We start from the raw sequence: 22,703 nt of genomic DNA, 5'->3' as shown, positions 1-22,703 counted from the left end.
GAGTGGGAACCGGGCACAACACGAAATCACATCAAGAGTTGACAATTACCGCTGAGTCACTTCACGAAAAAGCAAGCGGACGATGAGGCTCGCGAATGACTTGCTTGACTTCACCTGCTCGGGCGAGGCCATGAAGTTGATGGCCGTGTAGTGATTATCATCTTCTTGGATGAGACTAAAAGTGAACTGGTAGTCGATCAGCAGGTTGTCTGTCGGAGAAATGAATGAAGAGGAAGACGCGTTGTTAAATTGTTTTCAACCATGGCTGTTTTTTTTTTTTTTATAATCATAACATTTTCAGTTTGCTTTACATCAGCCCCCAAGTTGAGTGTTCGTAAAAAGACGTGTGACGGCATTTTTAGGCTCAAGAGTGCAAAGCGAGTTAAATGCTTGAACAACATGACAGCTTGCCTTTGACTCTCGCCTCAGCGACAGCCATGAAGAGCGTTTCCAGTGATTTCAGTCCGTAACAGAGAGCTCAAGAGCAAGTGTCGGTGATGCGGAGAGGTTAAAACAAGCTCGGGGCCTGAACTTCCTGTCTTCTCATCGAGCTTGGCGTCACGCGATGGCATTTCAAAAGGGGACAAAAGCTTGGCCGAAGCTCTGTTGTCTGGAGCGGAGTGTGACATGGGGGAAATATATTTCGAAACGAAGCAGTGTGAAGGGCAGTGGCTCAGGCATATAAACATACAAGTCAACACCGGTGACTCCATACGTGCAAATGTGCAGCAATTGGGGTGCAGAGCACATTCATCACAGTTAACTTCACTTTTCGGCGCTCAAAGCCTGCTGGCAAGATTTGTCCATTGGCATTATTTTGTGTGCTGTGAGAGTTTCCTACTATTGCTCCTTGAGCGGACTGCAGCGTTCAATAGAATGGATCACAGGATCCTGTGGGCTCATTTGCAGCACTGGGTGGGCATTAGTGGCAGCGCTCTCGAGTGGATTCGACCCTACGTGGCCAGCAGGATTGTTAGTTTTAGGACTACTCTGTCCCACAGGGATCAATTTTGGGGCCCCTGCTATTTCCAATTTATTTGATGTTCCAATTTAAGAAAAGCACGGTATTTTATTTTCACTGTTATTCGGATGAAAGTCAAATCTATGTTAGCAAAAATGACACTTTTGATGTTAAATTGGACTGGCAAAATAGTGGAGTTATGAAATCCAGTTTTTGTAAAGCGTAGGCAGCCGGCCAATATAAAGACTCCTTTCACAACAGCACATGGAAACAGTAATCCATGCCTTCATTACATCTTTACTGGGATGCACTTCATTTTGGAGTCAGCCAGTCTCTAGTTAGTCCACAATACTGCTGCTCTCCTCTTAACGGGTGCTCGTAAGAGGGAGCACATAACTTCTGGAATTCGGACTTCCCTTCACTAACTCCTGGTTGACTGAATAGTTCATATTAAGATTTCTTTTTTTTTTTTTTTTACATTTTTTAAAAGGCCTCACCTCCACCTTACGCCACCACCCAGGTTTAGGCAACACGTTGCAAACCTCAAATAATTATATAAATGTGGTTTCACTTTTAAACGTCATCCTCTGAGGGCATGACAACAATGTGGCCCATGATGAAAGCAAGTTTGACACCTCGGCTCTAAATTAGTGAAGAGGTAGGTGGGTGACTGAGTGTGCGCATAGCCCTGTGGAGAAGTCCTCCTCCTCCTCCTCCTCCTCCTCCTCCACCGTCCCCCTTGATTAGCTCAGATCGCTCACTCCTTGTGATGCACTTGACATTTTCCCGACAAGTCATTCTGTCAGTGAACAAGCACAGCGGGTGGCAAAGCGCTAAGACGGCCCATCTGCCGCCGAGCGGGATGGTTGAAGAAAAAGAGGCGGGCAAGAGCCAAGACAGAGCGGCCGAGAATAATCAAGCAATGTATATACTTGTGTGCGGAAAGTGTACTCACAGTAACAGGTTCCCCTGAGTGGATTGCCAAGGTAACGGTTTTCTGAGTCACACCTGCAGAGAAGAAAAGAGAACAGAGAGCCAGATGAGCGCAGAGCACTTAAGTAGCCTGTGCTCCATCATTTCGGAATTTCAGCCAAATCACCGCGGTGACGTGAAAATTTAACATACAGGAAGGTCTGATCACGGAGTTCCAAACATCATTGCATAGTGAAATCCCATTAAACCGTCGCAGTGGAAAAATTATGTAAATCGTAAATATAATCCTGCAATGTCAACGCCACTCCAGGTGAATTATTTATATGAAAATGCACAATATGTAAATGATGATATTTTGGAGATGAAGCACACAAGTGAGCAAGGCGCCAAAGGCTACATTAACCTTGTTTTGTATCATGTTTAATAAGTGGCATGTTGGCTTTGGATCATCAAAACATCTTTGCAAAACTTCAAGCAAACTGGCTCAAAAACAAGTTAAGCGGCAGGAGAGATCTCGCTCGATGGGTGGGGAGCATGCATCATAACAAAGTGCCCTGCCGCAAAAAAAAAAAAAAAAAAAAAGAATTTAAAAAAAATTTCTAATTTCAAGAGATTCTCAAAGAAATTCAAAAGCCGAAAGACATTGGCCAAACATTTTTCAGCAAATAAATGAGACAATTTGTATTGAAAGAAAAATATATTTAAATGCAATTTTGCAGTATTCTGCTTATCGTCGCATTCTCAAACTCGGCTTTAAATTCAAGTTACCCTCAAAACACAATGAGGCAATAATAAGCCAGCAATTAACATATGGCCTGTGTGAAATTACTGTAAACTGAGGGACAATTAATCCATGAAGGCCTCTAATGAGGCTCCTAATTCGAGGGGCTAAAAATGGGGTGCGAGGGGGGAAAAAAAACGATGCTGGATGGGCAATTACTCGGTTGCATTTGCCTCTGAGCCATTGGTCATTGTTGTTATTTGACAGACGTTCTGGTTTTCAAGCCCGCGGTGTCTGTGGCATCTCGCAAAACAAAACGAAAAAAAACAAAAAACAAACGCGCACACACACACCATCTGAACGGTAAAGATGGAAAGTGGCATGACTAAACGGCGGCCAGCAAGGACGTGAACGATGACAGCAGTACTTGCGAAGTTTGATCTGCTATCAGAGAGAGAATGTCAGATCATTTTAATCACGCTCTGAATCACCGGCAGATATCAGCCTATTTTCTTTTTTTTTTTAACAGTTGCATCGCAGTTTATGGCTTTCACTTTTGGATGGACGCTACGATGTAGTCTCATAAACCTCTAAAAGACGCACAACCCGGTGGGCTCAGGTTTTTATTTTGTTCTCTCTCTCTCTTGCTCTCTCTCAAATGGGTTGGCTATTCTGATTCTTCTGATCTTAATAGGCTCCACTCCCCACATCCAAGCGCCACCGAAAATAAATTGACACATCTCGATTGAGTAAATGTGTCACATGGATAGTCGCTTTACACCTGGTTATACTTTTGGATTTTTTGCAAGTTAATTTTGTTTCCACTAATATTTTTTTTAACACTTAGTTTTGTTTTGAGAGCGGGCTTTTTAGTTATTGTTAGTTTACGTTTTTTTTAATGCTTTGTATTAGTTTTAGTATTAGTTTTTTTTAAATATACGGAGTATTTTTTCGAGATGCGAGATGACAAAAAAGGTCAATGAGGATTAGTTTAAGGAAGTAAACTACAATTTGACCTCTCATTAACTGAGAAAGACAAAAACTAAGAACATTTTTGCTGTCTCTTCAGTTACTTTTCATTCGTTTTATAAATTAACAACAGAACCAGGTTGGGTTTTTTTTAAGCATTTTTATGTTATTGGAGCAACACAAGTTTTTTTTTCAAATTTTCATGCATACGCTTCGCAACGTTACAAGCGTATCATGACCAGCCTGAGTGATGAAGATGCACATCCTTAATGCATAATTACGCTCGGGAAAATACGGCAATGTTCATTGCGATGCGGTGTTCTTTACCCGTTTCGCCCCCCCCAAAATGCGTCACTGCTTCCTTCTATGGGAGCTTTTATGCACTTAATGTTCCACAGCGCACTCCGAAGTCATGGCCGTAACATTGCTGCACTTTAACCTGGTAGACGGCTTTTTATTACGGACCATGCACGTGCGCTAAAAGAGACCATTTAAGCTGGCGGATATCCATTATCGCGATGCATTTGTGTCACGCTTGTTGTATTTTATGCGTTGTTAGGACGATAATGCACAATCAAAGGGTCATAGAGGAGATTGTGTGTACGAGGGCAGGCCACGGAGCGGAAAAGGTCACTCGGTTATGACACTGAAGGTGGCAGTTATGAACCATTAAGGGCAACTTCTGTTTTATGCGCCTCTTGTATTTCTATAAAGCATATTAATGACCACGACGAATATCGGCCGTATCTGGGCAGAAAACATTTTGCGACAAATCTACTGAATGTCATGAAATCGTAACTGGTTAGGCGTTTCTTCAAGGAGTGGTCAGGAATTATTTGAGTTTCACATTGTAAACACGAGTTGCTTTTAATTTGTTGTGCGTCCAGTACTGACGATCAGTCCCCCCCCCCCCCCCCCCCCGGCAGCTTTTAGCGGCAGAATGACAAATAGATTTTAACGGCTGCACACTGTGGAACTAAACGCATGCTTTCAGAGTATTAAGTGACATGATCAAGTATCACTTTGACTTCATATCTAAGCAGCGAATCTAAAAGGTCAAGCAAGTGTCAGTGAGTGGATCGGAGTGATCGCCGCTGCCTGGCTCTTTAACAGGCAAGGACAGGCCAGAGTGCTCTTTCTACGCCTGTTTAAAAAAAAAAAAGAAGAAGAAAACGGGACGGGAGACAAAGGCTGCCACGCGCCTTCCAACCCTCGCACGGCATCACTCCTGAGTCATTTCAGCGCGCTCGCATTTGTAGAACAGAAAAATACGCCAGCATGGAGTCCGAGGGGGAGTGTATAATGCAACTCCTCCCTGCTGTATCTTAATTTAATCTCCGGCTGCATGAATGCACACACACACACACACACACACACACACACACACACATCTCGACTGTGGTCCGTCGTCGTTACGCTGTATCTTAATTTAATCAACACACGCGAGGACCTGTGTGCGTGTGCGCACAGGTTCAAGCGGAATGTTTGCACCACACAAAAACAGAAGAAATGACGAGGTGCAATCACGGAAATAAACAGACACAGCAATATCAATGGACTTGGAAAAGGGCAAAGTCAAAATAAACGTGGCGAAAGAATGACTCTTTGCGACCATTTTTTTTTGTCAAATGTTCAAAAAAAAAACGACTGATCGTTAAGAGCCATTTGTTAGAAGTTAATATTGTCCAAATTCTCTGATTTCAGCCTCTCAACCGTCCTCATTCTCTGATTTCTGTAGTCCTAGCAGACTTGATTATCTTTCGTTTTCGTCGGCATGTGCAAAACATTGACCTCAACCCTCCTTTTTTGTACTCCTCACAGCATGGAGCGGCATCTATTGTTTACCAAAAACAATTCCACCCTGTGCTAATGTACCCTCACTTCATTACGACGTCCATTACGCCGAGGCCCTAATGGCATCCGCGGCCGCGGTGCATGCATGTGTGAACGCACATGTGCAACAAAAGACGCAGCGCCATTTTGCGGAGGTCTTTGTTTAAGGGCTACTGCTGAAGAGGAGCTGACAAGGGCGGTTGCAGCGGCGGACATTGAGAGAGAGGGGCGGGGTGATTACAGGTCATGAGATACCGGGAATGACATCACCAAACAGCACACGAACGCAACTGTTAATCAATACACCAATTTGATTACACTAGAAAGAGGTAATTACTTGAGCGCGCTAATGTTGGAAGGTGAAAATGCATTTTGATTTTCAAGATTAGATACCTTAGCATCACTTTGCAATGAAATAACGCTGCACGATAATAAGGATGTTAACCACATTAGTCAGAAATGGGACTGTGAGTTAGGGGGGGGGGAAAAAAATGCATCCGTGTGTTCTATGTTCCGGGCCTGATTTTAATTTGATAATCAGTAATGGGCACCAGGAAACGTCCCAAATCTGGTACGAGGGCAGATCCCTCCACTAAATAGCTCGTGATTGGCCTGCCTGGTGTCTGGTCTGCTTTAATGTTCCAATCAGTCATTTGGAGCAACTGTTAGCCACCTGCTACCTCGGTGTCGCTGTGTGTTGTACTACAACTGGAGGCGCACATACACGCGACATTTTAGGCCACGGTGCTGTTAATTTAGTTTCATTCATGAAGTTAAATCCATGCAGGTTAGTTGAAAAAAAAAATGAAAAAAAAAAGCTTCAAATCAGCTTCATGAACCAGTTGTAGTATTTTTGGACTCCTGTAGATGGCGCTCTCTGTTCAACATTGGACATTTTTTTTTAAACCAACAGTGCCATCTAGAGGACGCAAAAATACAACAACTGGTTCATGAAGCAAATTTGAAGCTTCATTTTCCCATCACTAGACCGAACACTTTGAAAACCCCTTTAGCTTAATTTTTCCAATTTTCCCCCGAAACTGCCATATCGGACAGAATTTATCACAAACTATGAATTTGCATGAGCAGTGACCCGACTCCGTTGCTCTAACTGCATTAAAAAACCCCTTGGCGTTCATTTTGCTTACAACTGGGAAAGCGGGCCGCTAAGTGGGGATGGTCCTCCTACACCGGGGTGGGGGGCGGGGGAAATTGACCCTGTCAGCAGTAATCATGCTGGAGGTGCACTTTCTGACCAAAACCACACAACAGTTTTTCGCCCTTCCAGCAATAAGGAAAAAGAACGAGAATCAGACTTTTAAGAGTCGTGTTGGGAAGGGCAGCTGATCTCTTAAGGTCAGGCAATCACTGCTTATGACTGAGCCATTAAAAAAAAAAAAAAAAGTCATGAGTCACAATTAGATGCAAATGTACCTCAAAGGTTATACTTCCAATACGAGTGGTGCTCTTGTAGCTTTCAACTTTGATTACGCAATTAGGAGGAAAAAGGTGAGTGAAAGTCAGCGGGCCTTAATGTGATCCGAATCCCATTAATTTCCCCCTAATGTGTAAATGCTTATCTGTAGTGTCCTTCTGACTTCTCCTTGACAGCGATAATGACTCAACGAAACGTCGGCCGACAGTTACACAGATACACACCCGCAGATTGCTTGAAAGTTGGGGTTAAAAATCTGCGCTGCCCTCCATTTATGATTTGTTTTCATGTTGCTCTATTAATCACGCCGTCTGATTTCATTAGAAGGAAAACTCAGAGGCAGATTTGCAAATTGCCCCCTATCATCCAGAGAAATACATGAAAAACGGCATCATTAATAACTGAGGAAGATCATTCCCTTGAGGAGGAAAATTTGCTTCGGAAACGCACGGCAGAATTTGCCGGCATGTTCTGAACTCCCGTTTCCACATAGCTCAGCTGCTCATTTGATCTGGCGCTTTCATTATGCTTCTAAAAGCCGAATGATGTTCATGGCAGCGACTGGAAGAGCTGAGATGAGCCATTTTGGGTTGTTAAGTGTGTGTGTGCGTGGGTGTGTGTGTGTGTGTGTGTGTGTGTGTGTGTGTGTGTGTAGTACTCACAGCTGGCACTGGTCCCCTTTGATGCCCTTGGTGGTGCAGAAGCACTTGCCAGTTAGCACCTGGCACATACTTGCATGGCCGTTGCACTTACAGGCTGGATGGGGACAGATGGGGAGAATATTGAAAAGCGTAGAAGGGGGACAGATATCACCAACAACAACAAAAAAATAAGCCGGCATTTTTTTCTTTCTGTATGAAACCGCCGACCAAGGTGAAGGGGAGGGTCTTTGCTTTCAACACCTGAAAATAATCGGGGGAATCAGTGGAATATATGCCAGAGAAGGGATCATAAAAATGTGTGTTGGCTGGCCAAAAGTGTGTGTGTGCTCGCGCGTGCGTGCGTGTGTGTGTTGACCGTAAACACAGGCGCGTTGCTGAACGTGTGAAAGACGAGTCGATGGCTGCTTGAGTGCCGCAGCGTCCTTTCAGGTTTGGTGGCTGGGGAGCCCATTACGTGTGCTTCGCTACGCTTTAAAACACGGAGGAGGTATATTACGGCGGGGGTCAGTGGGCACAGTGTCTCCCTGCGCTGAAAACAAATCTTCGCCCACTGCCGCTCCCTGACATGGCACGTATGAATATTTCAGGCGGCAAGCGCAGCTTTAAGGCTAATATGACAATACATGTGTTCCACTGAACAAGGGCTTTGGCTAATTACTATTAATTGCAACCTAATTTAAAACCGCGATGGAGGCGGGGCTCCACGACACTGTCGGATGATGAGCGAGCGAATGTGGCATAAAATGGCCCGATTGCATTCCTTCACATGCTTTGATCGGAGAGAACTATTTCCCTCAATGACGAGCACGTGTGAAGCTTTACAGGTTGCAATGATTTGCCTATGCATGAACAGATGTTATCTCGCGCAGCTGGGTGCGTGCACGTGATTTCTTAGAAAGTCACAGCAACATCCAGTTTCTCAGCAATGCTTTTCAATGATGAATGCACACAATAAAAAAATAAATAAACAAGGAGAGAAGCGTGCATGTATATTAATCAATTATGTATGTTTTCTACTGGCAAAATATAAACACCGCACCTCAAAGTGACTAGAATAGAGATGGTAGCACTGGGCAGCAGGGATTACGTTTACTATGATAGATCACCATGTGTCGCCGTTTAATGTTTTGAACAGCAACACGCACCTCCCTGCAGAGCAATTATAACCCCCCCCCAAAAGCCAAAGAACTCATTTATTCCCATTTGCTAGTGGGCTTAAAAATACACCATGCCTTTTCTTACATGCCTAGCAGTCTAGACAACATAAGAAAACAACTTAAATCTCACGAGTCATTCAATTGTTTAACTGAGTGCATCCATTCACTGAAGATATTCATGTTTCTATTTTTGTTGTGGTTTTAGAAATGCAAGCAAAAGCTCCAAAAAGAGAACGTTTGACCTTCACTCTCACATCGCTGCTTCCTAAAATGTCAGCCAAACACTGTGATCCTTGATATTTGCTTGTCTTTTGATGAAAATTGTGTTTCAACTCTCGATGACTGAACGAAAACAGCCTCTGCTTGTTTGGAACATTTAGCCTGAAGCCGTATGCATTTATTGTGCCAAGATAAACCGCCTGCCTCCATCTAAGTGATGCCCAATAGTGCCATCTGTTGGATAAAACACGCCATGACAGGTGCAGATGTTTGCTTTCAGGCAACGAACGGATCAGACAAACGACATTGTTGCCACTAATTCATCAGATTCATGAAACGCTAACAGTGCGAGTTTTGACAGGGACTCACCTTGGCATTTGCCGCCGTTGGTGGGGTCGCCGTGGTAACCGGCCATGCAGGTCTGACAGTGAAGACCCGTGGTCAGGTTGCGGCACTGCTCGCACACGCTGCTGTTCACGCACGTGCTGTGGCCGTTACACTGACATGCTGTGTGTGTGGAGAGGGGGGGGGGGGGCACATCTTCAACATTTTTCCAATAATAATTAATTAATTTTAATAATTTTCATGAATAAGTTTGTAAAATTGTAATGTATTTTTTTTCTTTTGCAATTATCTGTCAAGACGCCCCTGATGTTCTCACATTACAACCTGCAGTGAGTTTCTTATCAGGTTAGTTTACATGACGAGCTAAGCATAAGGTTGCATGAGTCCGCAGGGAGGGATCTGTTCCCCGCGTGTGCCGTAACATGACACCTGATTAAAGAGCAGCTTTTTAAACACGAGACGCAAGAGTCAATACGCAACCCGAACAGGAAGTGTCTTTTCTCACCGGGGCAATGAATGAAGGACCACTCGAAGCCTTTTTCTTTGGGGCAGACGCCGGGCTCCAGGCTCATGTCGGGGGATTGGCCCTGCTTTGCCGGCCTCTTCATGGGCCCCCTGTACGAGCCCTCCGTGCACAGGCCCTTGCCCGTGCTGCTGGGGTCGCCGCACCAGCCGCACTCGGGCTGCTCCAGGCACTGGCCGCACGTCCGCAGACCCGAGCAGTTCTGGGCTGAAGGATGACAAAATGTTTGACGGTGAAACTTGTTAAAACCCACTGCGGCTGCCCTTTTTGGACTTCATTCTAAAATTATTGGTGAAGTCTAGGCTTGCGTTTGCGGGCATGCTGCACGTTTCATTTCCACGGTCACCTTGACGCTAACATCTGCATTGTGAACCCGTGCTGCAATGACAGGGCGAGAGGATTTCATTCTGTAGGATTTCTCAGCCTTGGACAGATTAAGGTGCTTTAAAGTGCTTTATGCGGGGGCATTAACGCGTTATCTGTTAAGCTGTCAGAACAACAGATGTGAGAGCAGATACAAGGATAAGTCTTTAGGTTTTAAAGCGTCAACGTGGACGATGAGAAAAAAAAAAAAAAGGCTCCGAATGAGGTTTGAGCGCGAAGTGGCAGCCTCACCCTTGAGCTACAAAAGGGTTTCGATCCATTCGTAGAGCCAACTTTGGCCGCCGCTAAATTGCTGGCAGAGCCGCGCATTGCCACTTTGGCCGCCAGACGAAGCACTTCTAGGCTGCAAATGTCGCCGCCATCTTAGAGACAAACACTGAGTGCTTCATTTTTTTTATTATGTCAAACAAATCTCCAGCTTGTCTGCTAATGGATGTGTCGCTATGACAACATGGCGGCAATCAGCCCAAAGTAAGGCCATTTAATTGTGTTGTGACGGGCGGGGTGGAGGACTTTAAGTGGCAGACGGCGCAGGAATGAGGCGGACTGAGCGCGACGGATGAGGAGTTTTTTTTTTTCCTTGACACACTAAAAAAAAAAAAAAAAAAAAAAAAGAAAACGCCTGTCGGAATCAATAGGAAACAAAAACATACAACCTCAACATGGATTGTGACAAGTAAATCAATTCTAGCAAGCAACTAAATCCCATGCTTGGAACTGCTCCATAAATTGGATAGCAAGTTTGACAGGCCTGTAAAAATGAATTTTTAACAGCCCAGACGTATGATCACGGCGCAGACACTGCGGTTAAATGCATAGAAGACCAAAAATCTCAGCGCGTAATCCCAAAGAAATATGATGGTACAGTCAAACATGAACTTGAAGGCGTCTCTTTGACATTTTCTTTCATTTTTCATAACACAACATCATGAGCGTCAATACAAAATCTACCCTGATCTTAGATAATGCTCACTTTTGACTAACCCTGTCAGAGATAGATTATTCAACAGTGGAACACAGTTTGTGGGTTGACTTCAAGTTAAAAGAATTTCACCACAGGAATCCAGCAAAAGGTCCTAAATCCCCTCTAGGGTCCAAATGCCACTATTCTAAACACATTCATTAAAAATACAGACAAGGTTTTAAATACAGTGGAGCCTCAGTTTTCATAGCTTGGTTTTCCACGAAAAAATAAAATTGGACCCGACCATTCATTTCCTGGTATCCATGTGCACTGCATAACGTGTGCAGAAAGGGTTCATCAGCAGGCAAGTTTTTATTGACAACTCAAAGTCGGTCTGCAATTCAATCAGACATTCAAGACAATTATATTTAAAGCTAAGACCTTCTCCATCACTGGTTCATAAAAAAAAAAAAGTCAAAGAAAAATGCAAATGACTTGTACTTATATTCAGATTTAAGTTGTATTATGTTCTCCGCTCTGCCTTTAATAAACTTCTCAAAGACTGCAAATGGCGGCGAGTCAATTTGCAAGTCAGCCACCAGGGAAATCAAACGGCGAGAGGGATGCCGTGTGCAACTAATTGGGTATAACAAAGGCCCCAAAACGCCTCTCAAATCCAATCACAAAACACAAACACGAGAGGCTAGCTTCCCCTTTCTTGTCTGTTGTCATGAGCCCTGACTGGCAAGAGCGCTAAAAGCGGGCACCAAAGAGCGGCGCCACCCAGAGGAAACCTATGCAATTACGGCGGGCCAAGACTGGAACTCGGAGACAGACGTGCAACCCACACGTTCACCGTGCTTGCTTCCTTTTAACATTAATGAGACACATGATAGATGGAAGTAGTAACAGAGCGTTCACCGCTATTTGCAGGGGATCGAGCCCTGCAGCGCCACGTCTGAAAAGGTTTGTAATTGCCGACAGGTGCACGATGCGTAATTGCATTTTTTCTTTATGTTAAGTTTGACAGCACACCAAGCGTGGCAAAAAGGCTTCAAGAATTGTTCACGCTCTGCGATACTGCCAAGTCGATTCACATGTAAATCAAGGCACGGCTGTATTTAGTTTTTTGGAATGGGGCGCTCACCCAGGCAGTCTCCTGTCTGCCACTCCAGACACTGGCCGTACGGGAAGGAGATGACATAGGCGGTGGAGTCCACGCAGCGCTGCGCACTGCTGCACCACATGCACTCCATGGCTTGGCTGGTGCAGTTGGCACAAGTGGTGTGCAGCGAGCACGGCTTCTTGCACGGGAGGCGGGAGCTCTGATTGGGGTTTCCTGCGGGGGAGGAGGGACAAAAGACAGCAGGGTGTTTATTTCCTGATATTAATGTGGAGCGCTTCCTCACATTGGGTACACCGATTTCTTTTCCGCCCCTCTTTCTATTCATCACTTTCCACCGGAGATGCTAACGAGCAGTTGAGATCAAAATAAAAATGTACTCACCCGTGGCTTTTTCGCATATGAGGCCGTGCGCGGTGGCGGTGCACGGGTTGGCCCTGAGGCCCGACACCTGCGGCTCCTCCAGGTAGGCGCAGAAACCCGAGTCGCTGGGCTCGCCGGGCAGCCAGCGTAGGCTGCTGTTGGTGAAAGGCGACATGTCCTCCCAGCCCCAGTAAGACACGTTGATCTTCCTCAGGCCCACCCAGGGCGACAAACGCTGAGGGCACACAGGATATTTAACACATCAACACCTCCGACCGCCGCGTATTTATAAAGCGGATAACCGGCGTGACTGCGCTGCTCTGTTGCACCGTTTAAAAATACATCCAATTTGATTCAGAATACCATTAAAAAAAAAAAGGGCAGAGGAAATAATTTCACAGATGATTTCTCCACTTGCCTTCGGGGCTTGAATCTCAAATGTAAAGAGGAGGGGTTGGGGATTTGTCAGGCTTGCAGACTGACAACAAACAACATCCTGAGGACTTGCAACAAGCATAACCAAGTTTAACTCAGCCTGGGGAGACGATGGGGGAGGATTAATCACAATTGGGAGGTTTGCGTGTGTGGGGTAGAACTTTTCCCCGAGGGCAAAATCAGATTTATGAGTATTTATCTGGGGTGGTGTTTCAGGATAATTGATAATACAGACTGGGTATGAGGCAAGGGGAGAATACAAAAAGTGTCATGGAAAAAAGTTAGATATGAAGTTTTTTTCCACTGCACTGTTCCAACTACTTTACAATGAACCCTTAATTTCCTCTTGTCTACATTTGTCCTGACTGAACCTCTACGTGTATACACATATGCATCAAAGAGCAAGAGAGATTCAATTCAAATTTGATATGCAGTGTGTGGCTGATGAGACTTCTGTCTGCTGCTAAAATGTTAGCTAATCGCAATAGAAGGTGATCAAAGGTTAGAAAAAAATTATATCAGGCACAAACGCCAGAGTGAAGCAAAAAAATAAATTACAATACAACAGAATCAAACAGAGCAGATCATAGAAAACACGTCTACCTTGTCCTGCTCCTGCAGCTTCTTCAGCTCGTCGAGAACAAAATCCACCTGCTTGGCGGAGGTGAGCGAGGCGATGTTGCCGTGGAGATTCTTACAGTAGTGCTTGGCGTTGTCGTAGCTCTCACGACTGGAGTTGATCCGCAGGCAGGCCTCACCCACCTGACTCCAGCCATCGCTGCACTGTTGGGCTGCCGAACGACAGAAACGGTTTGTGCCTCTCGCTTTCTTAGTGTAGGACAAACAATACAATCTGAAAAACTGACAGGTGGAGGAAGACAGACTTCATTTTGTTTTGGGTGGCATTTCTGTGAAGCCATAAAATGCTCACAATTTAGATCTATAGGATTGAAGTTTCAAGTGTGTTGTGAATATATTTCCTGTCATCCACTTAACCGGGAAAAAACACCACACAGACCTCCATGTGTTGTGACTGTGGACCGTACGCGTCTTACCAGGCAGAGCGTGGCACTCGGACTGGTTCTGGTCCCACTGACAGTTGAGATTCAGCGAGCAGCTCTTGCAGTTGGCCAGCTTGCTGCACACCCGCTCGTTGCGCATGGGGCAGGAAGTGAAGTTCCTCACATTCTAAGATGAGGGGAAGAACAAGGACACAGTCTCAAACACAATCAAGTAAGTTGGACTCACTGATTTAAATGGCCATAGCTGAGCACTTAAAAATGTGACAAAGTAACACATTTAGTGTTAATGTTAATGAAGACAATAGAGAGGTAGAGAGGTCATGTCCACAGGTCAAGTGAAAATGGACGACCATCGACCCTATCCGCACAAAACGTTGCCTAATGCATAAATGCTGAGGAAAATAACAAAATACAGAGGACTATGGGAACTCATGCTCATTGAAAAACAAAAGACAGAAAATTAGGTGGAACTAAACAAAGGCCTCAACATCAGAAGTAATGTGCGCACACAAGACAATGAGACGGCGCTCTGCCGCCCCCTGGTGGTGTACTCACAAGAGTGCAGTTGGTGTATACCGAGATACACTTCTTGTCGTCACACCACTGGCACCCGTTGGTGTTTGCTGTGCAGCTTGCACAGTCCGAAAAGCGGTAGCAGAGCTCGTCGACAGTACCTGAATAAAGGAGATGAAGTATTGCAATTATTTAAAATATTACAAGCATAATTCACTATTCAAGTTGTTCCTTGCCTGGTTTTGGGGGGCAAAAATGCGCAGGAGTGATGCTCCCTGTGCTCATGCTGGCCTCCCAGGGCAGGCAGCGGCCTCTGCTCCAAATGCAACGCACCCCCGGGCCGGCCTTGGCGCACCCTTCCTCTGTGGGGAAAGCCTGGCAACTGGGCGGCCGATACACGAGCACATCATTGAGCAGGACGCCGGAGAAGCCGCCGAACACGAACATGGACCTGGTGATGCAAAGGCGGTGAAATGGGCGGCGTCCTTCTGGTGTCTGCGGCACACATTCGGCTCTGCGACTCACCCGTTGCTGACCACGGCGGAGTGGCCGAAGCGGTTGACGTCCCGGTGCAGGTCGGGCTTCGGCAGGATCCTCCACTCGTCGCACGCTGAGAAGAAAAATGAAAGTGACGAAGGATGCTGTTGTTTTGGATTGAAAATGATTCACGCTAATGCTTAAGATAAGAATGCTACAAAGAACGAGGGAGGGGAAAGTAAATATTATTTGAATACCAATCAAGTATCATCATCCTGTTTCTTCACTGGCAGTCCATGCGGATGCCTCGGCGGGCCTTACCGATGTCATACGCCAGGAAGTCCGCCGAGAAGCACTTGGCGCCGTTGCTTAGCGACGTGTCGTTGTGCGTGTTGCCGCCGAAGACCAGCAGGGTGCCGCTGAGGAGCGCGGCGGAGTGGAGGTAGCGGGGGATGCCGCTTTCTCGCAGGATGAACCTACAACAAGTGGGTTTAACGTGAAACGCCAACTCTCTCACGGTCTGTCCTCACGCACGCAAGTCAAAATTAAGCCAGCAACCTTTGCTAAATATAACAAGTTCATAAATCACCGCTTTTGCAAACTAAGAATGGGAACCGTGTCTTTGGAAATGTTCAGCGCAGTCGACTCATTTAAGCACGCACTTTTGTCACACAAAAAAAGAAACAACTTCAAACTGATTCCACTCGTGTTATCTCTTTCTTACGACACAAAACACCCAAAGGAGTGTGGAAAAGTAGTTAAGATGGCAACAATGACGTGTTTTGTAAGCGAGATCTCGCAGCTCGCAGCAATGTTAAAACTAATCATCCAGAGGACTAAATTGAATTAGTGGACAACTGGAGGGGTAACTGATTAACACGCAGCCTGTGGCGGACTCTAAAAACGAGCGTGAAAATAAATCAACATCCCTCCTAAGCAAACCTACCACGTGCGCGTGTTGACGTCATAGCGATAGAGGTCGTCGACCAGGCCAAACTTGCTCGCCGGCAGCGCCTTGTAGCCGCCGTGAACGTAAACGCTGCCGCTAGCTTGATAATACGCGCTGGTGTGGCCGTAACCGCCCTGTGGAATGGCACCTTTCGTCTCTGGCACGGTCCAAGTGTTGGTCCCTGTCGGATGCAAATTACGGCCGTCAAATTCAATTCAAATGACAAATCAACCGTGACTTCTCTGGCGTTGTTATTGTCGGATTTTGACTTCATAAAGCACTTTGTATGCAGCTGTGGTTGCCTTTTTTAAGTGCTTCAAAAAATAAAATGGAGATGAGATGACTAGCTAGGGATATGTTCCAAAGAATAAAAGATGAATATGTAAATTTGTGAATAAGCAGCACCACGAGGACTCACTCAGGTTATACTCCTGAACGTTGCTGATGTAGCTGTACAGGGGCGAGTAGCCGAAAATGACGAGCATGACCACCTCGCCGCTGTCCAGGACGACGCAGTGCGCCGTGTGACCTTCCACCGCGTACAACTGCACTTGGGCGGGCGAGCCCGCCACGGGGTTCTTCCGCTGCCACGTGCGAGAGGGAATATTGAAGACCCACAGCTCGTCCGTCACGTTCGCCCAGCCCGACTCCAGCTTCCCGCCGAACATGAAGATGTCCTCCTGAGTGCGGGAGGAGACGTGAGGTGACGCTCGACTTCAATTAGGCGGTACTGGAAAAAGGATTACCTGGTAGGAGGCGAGCGAGTGGCTGTATCTGGGCATGGGGCCGCTGTTGATTGGCACCGTGTTCCAAATGCCGCTCTCCAGGTTGTAGCTGTGAAGAAATCGCATGTTTAGCTAGACCATTCGGCACACGCTGGAAGGTTTCAGTGGAAACGGACAAAATATGTCATGGTGGGGGAAAATCCCTTGTTTTTTTTAAGTCTTCTGTCAATGCGTGACTTTGAGCATGAAAAGCGCGGTCTAAATAAAGCCGCCTCGCCATTATTGTCTTTGTGCGGGTCTCATTTCTGTATCGCTCCCGCTCGTGTGTCAGCGCGGCTTACTTGAGGATCATCTGGAAGGAGGTGACGTTAAAGGTGTAGCCGCCCACCACCCACATGACCTTATCCTGCACGACGGCCCTGTGGGAGGCTCGGCCCAGCGATGTGCCGAAGGGCTTGACGCTGGGCAGCACCCAGAACGACTCGGTGGAAGGCACGGTGAGGGAGCAGTCCGGGCCTGGGGGGGTGAAGAAAGTCGCATGGTCATGACAGCACAACAGCTTAGGTTCCTCTTTGAGAAAGTGTGTCTTACGACATACCAACCTCAGACACGGGTGGAGTGACAACATTGTAATTCCGCAAGAATGTAAACATCACTCTTACATGCAGCTCAGCTTAAAACGATCTTAAGATGATTTTTCTCCTTTTATACACTCGATGCAGCCGGCCTGTTCTCACCTTGCCAGCTGTCGTTGCAAACGCAGAGCTTCTCGCCGGTGAGGTCGCAATAGCCGTGGTCGGGGCTGCCGCAGTTGTTGCGGCAGTACGGTATGTCGCAGGCTTCTCCCTTCCAGTACTTGTCGCACTCGCAGTACACACGGCTGGCCGCCGAGTTGCCCGGCGTGCACTTCCCGTGGCCCGAGCAGTTGCTGGGACATGAGTTGATCCTGGACACAAATATACAAGTCGTCCTCGTAACTTGAATAATAAACAACACCCCTTTCCCATTAGGGGAAAAAAAAGAGCAAATAAAACAGTCCAATTATTTTACACTATTACATATATGTTTATACAGAGCGCAAGTATGAATCTTGCAAAAATCAAGCAGCGCACTTACGAGTAGAATATTTCAAATCCAGTCAGGTTGTAAGCAGCGTCGCTAAAGAAGTGTAGCAGTGCATAGCCCGACGTCGTCTCCACTTCGGGGACCGTCTCGTTCCCCCGCACCTCCGGAACAACGAGGCCGCTGTGAACAAAGGCGCAAAATCAGCCTTTTCCTTTGTATATGGAAAAAATGCAACAACATTTCTCGCGGGCAGATTAGAGAACAGTTAAGAAATTTATGACGTGGCCACATCAGTCACTATTGTCGTACTGTAGTGTAAGGATTGTAGAGGTGAAAATAACTAAATGAGAGTTTCACTACCAGTAAAAAAAAAAAAATCTTTGACGTCTTTGGCCGTCAATGGCAATTCATGAGTTAAGATGCTTGAATGGGGAGATTTTTTTTTTTTTTTTCGGAGGACCTCACCTAAAAACGGCAACGAGGGGAGCGTATACGGAGTCTCCATCGTAAATGTACATATGGTCCCAGCTACATTCAGTAGCAAAGTGGCTGAAGCGTAAGCGAAGCACAGCATTGGGGCTGAAAAACAAGGCAGATTAGGCGTTAGCCCGTCAATATGTATTTATTGAAGGCCAATCGTAAATGTCAGGACATTTGATCCAACGTTACACCAAGATAACACAGCAGGAAGGTAAATCAATTGACACCGCGGCCAGTACACTGTAAACGCAATGTTCTTGATGGCAACATCCTTGTCCTCACAATGACTGCGGTTGCCGTGGCAACCCGGCGGATGTGCAGGTTCGGCGATGTCACCCCCTGCATCTCTCTGAATCACGGCCAATTAAAACGGAGCAGTTCAAAATGGATACTTTGGGGCCCAGTTGCAATAATGATCAACCATCAGAGATACTCACTAGCCCTCGATAAGCCAGGTGCACTTGGTTTTGTACTTGTAGTTGATCGGACCGTCCGTCAGAAAGCCCGAGGGCTCGGTTAACCTGAAAACACATCAGGAGAGCAGATTAGTCACTCAAGATAAAATCCTAGTTTAAAATGAGTAAAAAAAAAAAAGAGTATGCATGTTCTTTATGTGTTGAAATCTGGTAGTTATATAATTTTTTTAAAAATTTTGTTTGTTTGCATCAAGAAGGGCATCAGCGTAAAAACTGCCAACCCCCAGCGGGACAATCCAAAAGTCCCAACAACAACTTGCACTGTGTTAAGCTTCTATTTGTGTGGTGTGCATTTTTTATCATCATTATTAGTGTGGCGGCGAGCGACGCTTTCAAGAAGGTTGACCAATTGCTTACTTGAACGCCTGCTCATTAACTCGTCCACGTTGTCGTCATCACCCAAAAACGAACCCGCAGGGGATGCCGGCGCAAAAGTCAAGTAGCTTCCCAAAAGGCTTTTTCCCAAGAAGCTGCATGCTTTTGGTTTCCTCGAATTGGGATGAAATTAAGGCCGCCCCGTCAGCCAGGCCAACTATCTTGAGGCCATGTCCAATGACGAGACTTGTTAACGCCAGAAGCATCCACTACTTCCTGTTTATCAATGTAACCACACTTCCGCCGCATTGTCTTGACTATGAAGCTGCCACAAAGTGAAGGTTGGATTTCTGGACATGACATCGGCAAAACTCAAACGCCAACATGATTGCCGTGTTGTGGTAAAGACGTACTGGAAAATGATGATATCAGTCATATTGAAGGTAATTCATAAATGACCATTACATATTTTGTAAATGTCAAGGACAAAAAAGCGTGGTATTGGCTCGATGAACCCACGTATACCCGAATGTTCAATTTTTGTTTTGATGAGGGTATTTAAATTTAAAAAAATAAAAAATAAACCAGTAGAGCTTGTGGGTGATAAAAACAAATAGAGGATTTTGTAAATAGGCCAAGTAGCTTCTTCTGAAGGAAGGCAAGAATTGAGAACCAAATCTGCTTTATCAGGTATGTCTGAATTCCACCATGACATTTTATTTAAATAGGTTTCCTGTTGTAATATAAAACACTGTTGGCGTTGCATGTAGCTCCAAAGCAATTTACATCTTTTACTTTTATATGACACGTGGAAGAGATGAAGGCTAAAAAAAATCATTACTCAAGTCAATTACAGTTTTCTTAATTACTCAATCACAGCTTGTTGACTAATGGTGCCATCTGAGCTCTTGCCACCCGGAATTTAGTGGGTGTGTCAGAAAGCCTTTCAACTAATGGTGATTCCCAAAGAGTGTCAAAACACCTAGGCTGGATTAAACAAAAAAAAAAAAAAAAAACGGTGGGTTGTGACAGCGAGGCCATCCTGCTTGACAAAAACGGTGCCAGACAAACCACACTGGTGGAAACTCTAATCTGCATTTTTTTTTGGCATGAAAACTGCATTTAAAGTACCGACAAGTAGCTTTACATGCAATATTGATGCTCCAGGGTTATGACATTATGTCATAAATGATCATGCAGCTTGACATGCAATTTCTGATACATTATACCATTAATGAAGCTCAACTTACTTGAACCTGCCCTGGCAATGCTGGCACTGGTCTCCCACCCATCCTGGCTCGCACACGCACGATCCGTTCAGACATTTCCCGGACAGACACGACTTGTCACAGGCTTTGGGCGGCGAGGAGTGGGCGAACACGACCAAGTGCACCAGAACAGATGCCGTAAGCAAGTATCTCCCATAGGAGACTTTTGTCGACCATCTCCCGGCTGAATCCATTTTGAAGAAGGGAAAAAAAAAATCAAAAAGTGCTTCAAGTGGGACTAAAAAAGTTCTGCATGTTTAAATCCGGACTGCATGCAAAGCATTAAGGGGGAACAGTTGCTGCTTTCCAAATTCTGGAGTTAAATTCCAAATGAGTCAACCATGGTTTGCAAGCGGGTTTAAAGGCGCATTTACTCGTGAGCTAACGCATCATCCGTTAGCCTGTTTAGCTTATCCGCAGCGTCCCAGCATTGATTCATGACCGCTCGCTTTTCCCCTCTCGTTCGCTCTCTCTTTCAAATAGCAGCCATTTTTTTACGCGTCAACAATCCTCAAGACGAGCCACGGGAAGTCGTGCCACGCCGCGAGTCCTTCCACAAGCCGCGGCAACGGAGCCGGACGTCGTCCACCGGAGAACAAAGGCTCGAAGCCCCCCGGAGCAGCGCGAGGGCTGCGGCCGCCAACATGGATGTGGAGGTCCGGAGAGGAGGCGGCGGAGGAGGGGGAGGATGAGGCAGTACTCTCGCCGACTGGAACAGTGGACGCGGGGTTAGGGAGCACTTGAAGCGCTTGTTTTGAGCCCACTCGCGACGCCCGTCGCTGGTTAGCCGCTCCGATCGGCGACTTGGCTTCCGCGGAGGTTTATGTTATTCCGAAATGAGAAGGTGTTGAGGGCAAATCAGCGTAGTTGCTGTCTAAACATGACAAGAATTGGCAGCGAACGCCTCTCCAGACAGCTCCTCAGGTTGGGAAAAACTAAACACACAATACGCATGCGCAATGGAGAACGACTCCCATTTAAAGGGACAGGTCGTCTTTTTTCCCCGACGGAATCCTTTTAGGTAAACAAAAAAAGTTTAAACCTTCCTCTTTCTTAACGTATGTAAATTGTATGTCTTTTTATGTGCGTATACTGTGTTGGTACCTGAAATAAATTACAATAACTGAAGGAATCAAGCATTCCTTACAGCACTGAAACGGCCGTTGTTCCACGCATGCGCACTAGCTCCAAAACAGACTCCTGTATTCTCACCAAAAGATGGCAGTGCCAATCAGTATTTTAACGAAATCGCAAAACACTGACCGTTACTATTTTTTTTATTTATATTTTTACTAAGCTGAAAAAAACTGCACTTCCTGTATGCACAGTGCCAACGTGAAGGGAGCTATGGTATATTTTCAAGATGTTGATCTGTCAAATGCACAGTAAGAAAAAGACAAAGACTAAAAAAAACTAAATTGGTCAATGAATAATTTTCAAAACTATAAAAAAGTAAAACTGAACAATATAGTGTATACTTTTTTTTCTTTAGTTTTTAATAACTTTAATAACAAATTCAGCGTTCAAAATGTTGCAAATGTTATTAAAATACATAGTCATGAAAAATATTGCATAAATTGATCATTGATTAAATTTATTGCTCATTAAAAAACTAAAAAATATGTATCCACAATTTAAGTATTAATAAAATACCAAAAGCATGTAATTCAATATAAAAAAATCCATATATTTACAGCTCCCCGCGTACCCACTGAGTATAAGATGTACGAAAATAATCTGAGCTGCTTTATCAGATCATCATTCAATGACTGTTAATGACTCATTTTAAATATGCCATATTAACATTGTGAGCCTTCGCCAACATTTTCATACACTTAAGTACCGCTCCCTATTTTCCAGCAGGGTTTCACCATAAAGTAAAACCAATATTATTGTGCCGTGACTCTTCTCATCTTCGCAAGGTGTTTGCATGTGTGCGTCGCTCTGGATGTTCCCCAAACAACGGCGAGACAGCCAAAAGAGACACTCGGCTTGGTTTTCTTTGGAAATTCCCAGACGTAACAGTCAGCCTAGGCACCAGATTAGAAGAAAACGACTAAATGAAAGGCAGAGGGGTTGCGAGGGTCTTTTCTTTTCAATGTACCAACTTGGAAGGAACCCAAGAATTGACGAGGGTTCAATTTGGAGTTGATTCAGTGACCTTTGACCTGTGATTCACTGGTGAGAAATGCTCTTTATGTGACGTTGGTGAGCAGAACAAAAAAAAAGAAGGCAGAAACTGACGCTTTTTTGTATTAAAACATCCAAAAAAAGCATCTCGCTTTTTCTCATCTGCTCCTACATAGACAAATATCAGTGAGCTTACAGTAAATCACTGACTGTGATTTAAAAAACAAACAAAAAAAAAACGCCGCCACCCATGCAGCACAAGCTCTTCCAAAAGGTCTGCTGCACTCCAGGAATTCCCCTTGCCGGATTATTAACA

The 22,703-nt window shown here is 45.3% G+C and overlaps 1 protein-coding gene across 1 annotated transcript in view; it reads right to left on the bottom strand.

The window, feature by feature from the left end:
• The window catches only part of atrnl1b (attractin like 1b), a 35,943-nt gene extending 14,753 nt beyond the window's left edge, over positions 1-21,190 (bottom strand). The window contains exons 1-22 of the mRNA XM_088283738.1: positions 20,240-21,190; positions 18,636-18,719; positions 18,184-18,297; positions 17,770-17,898; positions 17,391-17,599; positions 16,995-17,169; positions 16,675-16,762; positions 16,347-16,608; positions 15,926-16,109; positions 15,301-15,455; positions 15,028-15,112; positions 14,739-14,953; positions 14,545-14,663; positions 14,023-14,155; positions 13,571-13,758; positions 12,554-12,767; positions 12,194-12,385; positions 9,741-9,965; positions 9,260-9,397; positions 7,515-7,608; positions 1,917-1,969; positions 115-209 (exon numbers count right to left, since the gene is read on the bottom strand). Of these exons, the coding sequence (XP_088139864.1) occupies positions 115-209; positions 1,917-1,969; positions 7,515-7,608; positions 9,260-9,397; positions 9,741-9,965; positions 12,194-12,385; positions 12,554-12,767; positions 13,571-13,758; positions 14,023-14,155; positions 14,545-14,663; positions 14,739-14,953; positions 15,028-15,112; positions 15,301-15,455; positions 15,926-16,109; positions 16,347-16,608; positions 16,675-16,762; positions 16,995-17,169; positions 17,391-17,599; positions 17,770-17,898; positions 18,184-18,297; positions 18,636-18,719; positions 20,240-20,451 (3,363 nt within the window). The 5' untranslated portion in view covers positions 20,452-21,190. The remainder of the gene's footprint in view (positions 1-114; positions 210-1,916; positions 1,970-7,514; positions 7,609-9,259; positions 9,398-9,740; positions 9,966-12,193; positions 12,386-12,553; positions 12,768-13,570; positions 13,759-14,022; positions 14,156-14,544; positions 14,664-14,738; positions 14,954-15,027; positions 15,113-15,300; positions 15,456-15,925; positions 16,110-16,346; positions 16,609-16,674; positions 16,763-16,994; positions 17,170-17,390; positions 17,600-17,769; positions 17,899-18,183; positions 18,298-18,635; positions 18,720-20,239) is intronic.
• Between the last annotated feature and the right edge of the window lie 1,513 nt (positions 21,191-22,703).

Source organism: Idiotropiscis lumnitzeri, chromosome 20, assembly GCF_059441095.1.
Source record: "Idiotropiscis lumnitzeri isolate Australia: NSW breed Sydney's pygmy pipehorse chromosome 20, RoL_Ilum_1.0, whole genome shotgun sequence".
Taxonomy (NCBI): Eukaryota; Metazoa; Chordata; class Actinopteri; order Syngnathiformes; family Syngnathidae; genus Idiotropiscis; species Idiotropiscis lumnitzeri.
This window is presented reverse-complemented; position numbering and strand designations above follow the sequence as displayed.